The sequence below is a fragment of the Bombina bombina genome, chromosome 6 (genome assembly GCF_027579735.1).
Source record: "Bombina bombina isolate aBomBom1 chromosome 6, aBomBom1.pri, whole genome shotgun sequence".
NCBI lineage: Eukaryota > Metazoa > Chordata > Amphibia > Anura > Bombinatoridae > Bombina > Bombina bombina.
In genome coordinates, this window is record NC_069504.1 from 695,814,462 (window position 1) to 695,823,202 (window position 8,741).

The 8,741-nt window shown below is 38.5% G+C and overlaps 1 protein-coding gene across 2 annotated transcripts in view; it reads left to right on the plus strand.

Moving 5' to 3' along the window:
* The first annotated feature begins 7,394 nt into the window (after positions 1-7,394).
* GGCX (gamma-glutamyl carboxylase) overlaps positions 7,395-8,741 on the plus strand; it is a 194,701-nt gene continuing 193,354 nt past the window's right edge. Inside the window, exon 1 of one of the 2 annotated variants that reach the window (XM_053717809.1) lies at positions 7,395-7,414. Coding sequence is in view for 1 of the 2 variants with exons in the window: in XM_053717808.1 (XP_053573783.1) it covers positions 7,812-7,833 (22 nt within the window). In the remaining variant the exon portion in view is untranslated. Of the gene's footprint in view, positions 7,415-7,749; positions 7,834-8,741 lie in introns of those variants that run through there. The other variant, XM_053717808.1, reaches the window with a different exon arrangement.

Genomic DNA, 8,741 nt, shown 5'->3' on the forward strand with positions numbered 1-8,741 from the left:
CTTCAGAAATGGGAGCATTAATAGAGTCCCTAGCCTCCGAAGATAATCTTGGCACCTTAATCTTCTCCCAAAATATCTTTTTCTTATCTAAGTTGGGGGGATCTTGTTTATACAGGTCTTGGAAGAATTCGAAATCAGAGTGATTCGTGTATCTTCTAGTTCCGTGTTTAATGGCCGAGATTGTCTGTCTTGGGGAGGATTTAGCTAATCTGGCTAAAAACTTAGCAGATCTCCCTACGAAGCCACCGTATAATGCTTTCATTCTAAGTTTCTCCTGGGCACTGTTCTGTTTAATATGGATATCTTGAAGCGTCTTTGCTATTACATATGCATCCCAGCTCTCTTTAGTATGCTTAATAATATAGGTTCTATATGAATTTTTAACACGATTGGCAAGCTGTCTAGCGACCTGTCTACACTTCTTTTTCCATTGAGACATATAAGATTTAATCTCTCCACGTAGGACAGGCTTAGAGGCCTCCCAGAACACTTCAATTTTATCTAGATAACTTTCGTTATTATTATAGTATCTACCCACTTTAAACGAACCCAATTTTGAAACTTAACGTTGTTGGTCAAAAATCTAGGGAAGTAAATATAATTCTTACGTGGGTGTATGTTACCGGTTCTGCAGCTCAATGAAATAACAGTGTGGTCAGAGATTACAATATCCTCGATTTTAGTCACCCAATTCTGACTAAGCAATGAGTCTGAGATGAGAAAATAGTCGATCCTAGAAAAGGAATGCTGAGCTTGAGATAGGCAAGTATAGGCGCAAACGTCCGGGTTCTGTACACGCCATATGTCAACCAGACCCAAATGAGAGCACAATTTCTGGAAAGTCCGAGCTTTCCTACTTCTACTGTTTAACGGACTTTTGTTTGAACTATCCAAAATGGGGTCTGCTGTCAAGTTAAAGTCTCCCGCGATAATTAAATTCAGCCCTATAAATCTGTGTAGTTTTACCGCAAGGACCGCCCAGAACTTATGATCAATTTGATTAGGCCCGTATACATTACAGAGTATGTATTTAATATTCTTAATCTCAATTTCCAGAATTAGAAATCTACCTTCGGGATTGGCCGCAGTATTAACTATCTGATATTCTAAGTTCCGATTCAGCAAAATGGCAACCCCCCTCTTCCTAGATGTAAATGGGGCAGCAACCACCTCTCCCACCCATTTACACTTAAGTTTGGGGATTTCTAGAGATTTGAGGTGTAGTTCCTGTAGAAGAACTATATCGGGATTAAATTTCCCCAGATATTTTATAATAGATTTCCTTTTAATTGGGGAGTTTATACCACCTACATTCCAAGACAGTAGGTTGAAATTAAGGGCCGTCATCTCTTATTAACTAACACCAATATATGAAAAAAAACAAAAAACTCAGAGCAATTCGGGGACGAGCGCTGCGAGGGAGGGGGGAGAGGCGAGGGAGAGAGAGGGGAGAAAAAGAAAAAAAAAAAAGGGGCAAAAACCATGAACCATTTCTGCAAACCACACATATCATAAATTATAATAACCACTGTTAAAACAAAAGTGAGAAGCACAGATCGTTTATAGACATCATAAAATATAATAACCATTATTAAATCAAAAGTGGAAAACAGGAATCATACATACCACCTGGGAAACACTACCTTATAGTGTTAAATATTTGTTTAAGGTATTCCTGCTTCTCTACAAAAAGTCTCAGCCTCCATAACATTATTTAATGTATGAGAGATACCTTCTTTCAACACCACTAGCTTTGCCGGATAGATCAGCTTGATATTGTAGTTTTCCCTCTGAAGCCTACCATAGAAAAAAGACATATCTCTTCTCTTAGATAAGGTTTCAGAGGAAAAATCTTGGAAAATTAGTAGCTTGTGTGGACCTAAAGAGAAAGGATTACATTTCCTGTAATGCTTAAGGAATAACAGTTTATCCTGAAAATTCACTGGTCTTGGTCTGTAGCCCTCAGTGAGTTCCCGACGTTGCCCTATCCTATGTACCCTTTCGATCTGGAAGGGAGAGGCAGGAGCTGGAATCTGCAGTGCCTGTGGTAGTGTAGTAGTAACAAAGGTCATTAAATCTTGGAATTCAGGGGATTCAGGAAGACCGATCACTGTTAAATTGTTACATCTTGAACGATCTTCAAGATCTTCGATCTTAGTTTGTAATGCTGTAATAGATTTACTATGAATATCTATAATTGGATCTTGTACATTGAATCTGTCTTCCAAATCTGAAATTCTGTTTTCAATTTCATCTAATCTTGCTGAAATCTGCCTGACCTCTGTAGTGAGATTTGATATCTCGTTTCTGATCTCAAGTTTAATCATATCAAATTGAGGGGTCAAGATTTTGGCTACTTCAGCTGCAAATTCAGTCATATTACTGGATAGAAGGTTAGGGGCACCTTTTTCTTGGGGTGAGACAATGCTAGAGTCCAGATTCATGCCGCTCCCTTTTTTATCCTTTGATTTGGGAGGCATGTTGGAAGGAGAGCTCCTTTGGAGCATATATCTGTCCATGAACCAGACAATCCCCTTTATTTTTAACGATGAAACAAATATTTACTGTAAGCAGACCCTATGCCCTGACGAAGTCACGTACTAGTGACGAAATGTGTTGGTGGGCGTGGCCAAATGTGAGCGTGAGGTTTTTGGAATCCATAGTAGCAATAATAACCGACACTCTGTAGCGATAATCGTACAATTGGATAGCCGCTACTATCTTTAATAATATGATATAGTCAGTTGTTAGTATACTGCTACTACCAATATTTTGATAACGCTACACTAATTAACATGATAATTATTTAATACCCATAGATTATCCGTAGACTCTGCTGAATGAATATACTAACTATATGGTTGTTCAACCAACAATCTCAGTAAGAGAGTATACACTGAAAATGAGTTTAGAGCATTTATGAGTTTGGATGTTTGGGTATATAATATAGTGTGTGCTATAACATGATATTGAGCCACATTACAGTGTGTGTTATCATTAATACTGAGTCATGAATGCAAGTGCTTAAACTGCACGCTATCAGTGAGATACTGATTTCTTTTGATGTGCATGGTGTGCTTTTGAGATATAGGGCTATATGTTAGCAATCGGCTGACTAGATTAAAATCCCAGCAGTACGCAGGTAGGAGGACGCCTTTGAGCGCATAGACCTGTATGCATTGAATGAATTTTTTGCACCTCATACTGCATGCCATATTCTGATATTGTTGGTGTCCTCACGCTCCATCTGACCATACATGCCCATTTTTATGCCTTGTTTTTAAATTTCTATTTGGATCAGTTCATTTGTTCATTGCAGAGTAATGGAAGACACATACCCATTTCCCTAATGATCCAATTTGATATTGTCCGTCTGTTTATATATACATGTTAAATAAAGTGTTTATTTTCTTTTTCACTCTATAATATTCACATAGTGTTTAATTCAGCACTTGGCTTTAATGCCTAAAATCCTTTAACCCTCCTAATATATCCTTCAGCAGACCAACTTAAACAGAATTCTGAGAGGGACTCAATATATTATGTAATAAAGACTTAGTCTAGGGAGTATGTCACAATTCCTGTCCAAAATATCCACAATTACTAAAAAAAATCTCGTACTTATAGGCTTTATACCCAAACAGTGTGAAAAAAAAGACTAATGCCAATTAACATCTGTAGTGCATATAAACTTATTACTCTTATACCAGCACACAGAAATGTTTCCTGTGATACCTGTATATCCAAAATTTGTATTATATTACTCTAAACTTAACATAGAAGAAAGAGGAAATTGTATCAACGTGTTTTCAACAGTGCTTTCATCAGTGCGAAAAAAAAGTGCATTCAACAGTGCAAAAAAAAAAAATTCTAGAAACTTGTACTGTTACTTAAGTAAAAAAGAAGTGTAAATAGCGACTATATTCTGAATGTATTACCTAATTCTAAGCCATATCTAAAGTTAACCCTGCATGTAAGTGACAACTTTATAGCAGAGAGCTTTTCGGGAAATATGTTAGCATAATTCTTGGCAGTTATAACTTCGCTAATAAGAGCCCTACATATCCTAGCCGAAATCCGAAGCTTATATTCAAAGTAACTCAGAGAAAACTTAAGAAGGGTTCATAGGTAAGATTTCATATAAAACAAACAAAAATATGTGACTATAAAGGATTAATTCTGGTTAAGATAAAACTTAATAGCATTAGGTACAACCCAGAAGCAAGAAGGCAACAATCACAAGAAAAACTGTTGACTTAAACATAGCAATACGGACAAAACAAGATGGCAGTGTATTAACAATTAGATATAATATATAAATATTATCATTAGTAAGATCCTCAAATGCATAATACAAAATAAGAACTTATATAGAGGCAATCTGCTAGGAGACCAAGATATAGAAATGGATCAGCAACAATGGGGTATAGCAAATGGGGGTTATCAATGGTGAATTCCTTAAATATATATTGTTCCCAACAGTCTCATAATTCAAGAATACGAGAACCTTCTAACACAAACCTGCGTAAAGAAAAACTTATATAAAGGCAGTCTACTAGGGGGCAAAATGTAACAGTAGATGGAAGCTACAGTTCGAGCACAAACGGTCACTTTGATAAACCTGATCAAAACAGATGGCAGTGAAACTTCTTCACCGAAACAGCGGCAGTCTGCACTGTCAGCTAGCAAACAGCTGCTCGTGCATTGATTCCAAGAAAGTCTTATGCTCCGCACACCGCACTAGATAACCAACCAAGGCTGGCCCCACAATTATAACGATTTTTGATAATCTTCTGCAATCGGCGGAGAGCAAACAGTCATACAAAGATACAGTACCTTGCCATAGGAATCATAAGCCTCGGCAGCGACTCTGCACACTTGACTCTTCCAAGCTACGGACTAACTGTTAAAGCGGAGATCTGCCGCGTTGTTGACCAGGGGAGAAACCACTCCACTGTGGGGAAGTTCGCCAGCCACCGGAGCCGATGAGTACTACAGTCAGGTTAGCCGTCCCAGGAGCACTCCAGACAATCGCGTATAGGTTTAAGGTAGAAAGCTTTTAGCTGTGTGGCGACCAGGTCCGGTGTGCACAGTAATACCTGCAGCACTTCCCGATGGAAAAAGTGCAGACACTTGTGTTATTCGCCCATCCAGAGGACCATGCCTCCTTCCAGAGTATTCAGCGTTGTTTCCTACTCAACCAGGGAGAGGAGTACTACCGCTTATGTTGCTGGCCCATCCAGGTGGGCTATGGAGCCGCGCCTCTTTCAGCGTACACAGCGTTACCTTCAACTCTTCCAGGGGACAGAGGAGCTGCCGCTTGTGTTATACACCTAGCCAGGTAAAGAAGGAGTCGAAACTCTATTCAATGAGCTCCGCAGTACCACTGACTCATCCGAGGAACAGCGATGTTGCCGCTTCTGCTGAACACACCTCTAGTATAGGTAAGTCCAAGTACCTCTAGGCAGTCATAATTAGGTTTCAGGCAAATAGCCGTAACAGTCCGGCGGCCCTCAATACAATGGACCTTGGCAAATAACTGAGACCCAGGAGACTTTAAGTGCTTATCCAAAGGCTTCTTGTTACAGCACCTGCAAACTCATGCAGCAATGGTGTGCACCAGCCAACGTGCACCCTTAGGCTGAAAGTACAAACTTCCCATGCAGGATCGAAATCCTAGTACCCAAGCCTGTGACCGGCCAAGGGAAGAAAAGCATATGCTGGTGGTGGATTAGGCCTCACATTGAGGCATGAAGCTTCCAAGACACCTGCAGCTACCTGCGTGCCCCGCCTCCAGCAGGAAGTCCAGAGTAAGAGATATTGGTACAGGCTTTATCTATTCTGAATGCAGAAAATCCAGATTTTGCTTCATTATCTTGTATATTACTCAGGATTATGTGTAGGGACATTACCCTTTACAAAGCTAATAATATGATAAATAATTGAAAAGTTATGACGTAACTGAGATTTCCTATAAACACACACACATAGTGGTATCTCGGAATACACTGGGTGCATTTTCCACAGAATGAAAAGTAGACATTAGTCATTGGGTTCGATTTATCATACTACTGGCAGAAAGGGGCATAGGGATTTACCACAAATTTACAAATATGTAGAAACATCAAACATTGGTTCAATTTGTCATTGTATTTATGCCGAGGGTGTTTAGGGATTTTGCCCATCACTGAAAAAGCTACACCAATGAAGCGCCTGTTCCTCTTTAGCAGTGTGCACTCCATGTAATTGTATGTATTTTTCAATTATGTTTTAAAACATGTTGTTGTCTTTTTTTGCTTCTCCACAACCCTTCCAGTACTTGGGTGTTAACCCCCAGCCTTCCATGCTGCTTTTTTAATAAAGCATGCTATGTCCTTGGTAGCCCTGCCTACTATGGGTTTAGCAACTAGTGCCAGTGGATGTGTGTCCAGTTTTACTCTGACAGTTCATTCCATGCTAGGGGAAATGCAACTGGTGCATTCTCAGAGCACATTCTAGTGACAATTTTTTTTAATGCATTTTTGTCACTATGTGTTTTATGTATGGGAGAGAGAGGTTAAACACCCAGTGTACTCCCACTGAAGGCCCAGGTGAGGATATAGCTGGTAAACCAAAGAAAGGCAGCATATGTGCATATACTCTAATGGCCAGCTCTTTTCTCATATAGAATTGTAAGGTAGGACCCCTGGTATGCAACTATGAGTTTATTCCTTTAATACATAGTGACAGAAAATATTTTGTTTAAAAAATAAACTGCTGTAAAATAAGAGCAGTTCCCCTTTTCACTAGAATGTCTCTTGCTGTCTATCATGTTAGATATTTTCTTCAAAAATTATTATTATTTTTTTAAATTGCATGCTCTGTCAGAATCATGCAAGTTTAATTTTCACTGTCATGTCCCATTATGGGAGAATTACAAAATTGTTTGGCAGTTTTTGAGTCTAAACACTATTCGAACAGAGCAACACCTTTTTTTGCTGAGATTGTTTTATCATCGTCAAACTCCACCCACGATTTCCCTTATTTGGAGCAGAAACAATTTCCACCACAGTACAATCTCAATAAGTAAAGCAGATGTCCCACATTATTTTATAAAGAAATATTTAGTACAATTTACTACTTGCTAATCTGATCATCTCGCCGTATTATCTTTACCGGAGACATTCTGTTTTGAATTATTAGCTCAAAATATCATAGAATAGAGAGACAGCTGAGGTGAAAAGAGGCTTGGAGTACAAATTCCACACTTATCTACAATGCTCATTTATTGTAAAACGGCAGAAAAATATTGTAATAACAAAGTGTTGATTGATCCCTTCAATGATTAGATGTAAAAGACCAGCAATCACAGCACTGAACCCTTTTTTCCCTCACTCCGCTTTATCTCTGCGATGATCGTCGGGCGTCCAAGACGGTACGGTGTAAATGTTTGTCCTAACATAGTACTGTGGATTTTTTTTATATACTTAGCTACAATACTTGCAGGGTTTAATAAAACGTTAAAAAGCCATCATCCATTTACTGATACCTTTTTTTTTTTACAAAAAAGACTGGTAATTACAATTCTATAGTGAAGTGAACTTGTATTTTGCTACATAGTTTCCCCCCTTTGCAGCCTAAGCCTTACATAAGTGCCAGCCTGTACCTTGGGGTCGGTGCACTGCAAACCTATCCGCAGTACTAACCAATCAGATTAGACCAGCTTTGGAACGCATACGGAAGTAAGTAAACAGTATACGCATGCGCGGTTCGAGGGATACCGAGGTGCCTTAGTGGCACTTGGAGAAAGAGTAACTTTATTCTGGGCAGCAATGGAGAGAGAGACCGCAGCAGGTATTGGGGTGTATCATTAACTCATTAAATCAGAGTGAGGTGCAGCAGACAAAAATAATTTTGCATTTGACTGTATAATGTTGAAGGGAATGTGGCAGCAGGTATTTAACTATAAATAATTTACTATATGTGCGTCTTTGCATCATGCAAATAAGTATGTAGCTTCTGGAGTCACGGTGGTCTAAGGGGAGCGATAAACATGTTACATATACAGACTGTACAAGCAACACTTTTTTTTAAACTGATAAACAGATATTGTGCAGAGCCATGGACAGATACCAATTTGATTTTTGTTTTCATTTGATTGAGTGGTGGGCGCATTTTATTAATTATTTTAATTGAAACACTGAAAAATATATAAACAATTTTTCAATTTGTCCTATGCTTTCAATTTCTTCATGTAAATGGAGACACAACGCTGTGATAGCCTTGTTATTGTAGAGACACAGATGGACACATACTGGGCATCCTCCATCTTTTTCCTGTCTGATTTCTGGAACATGGAAGTGATGCATTAATAACCTGTTTAGGTGGAAAAGACACATATTTTAATTGCAGTTTTTCCATATTACTGTAGAACTTTTTTATTTAAAGAGACATAAACCCCAAAGTTTACTTTCACGATTCAGCATACAATTTTAAACAACTTTTATATGTACTTCTATTTATTACAATTAATTACATTTTCCTCATTCCCTTGTTATCCTTTGCTGAAAAGAAGAGAGGTAAGTTTGGGAGCATACATGTGTCTGCAGCAGTTTTGCAAGAATGTTACACATTAGCAAGAGCACTATATGGAACACTTTTTCCTGTCCTGTAGTGATCCAGACGTGCACACTACCTATCTAGATATCAATTAAAACAAATAATACCATGAGAAGAAATGACATTTAAGAATAGAAGTGAAT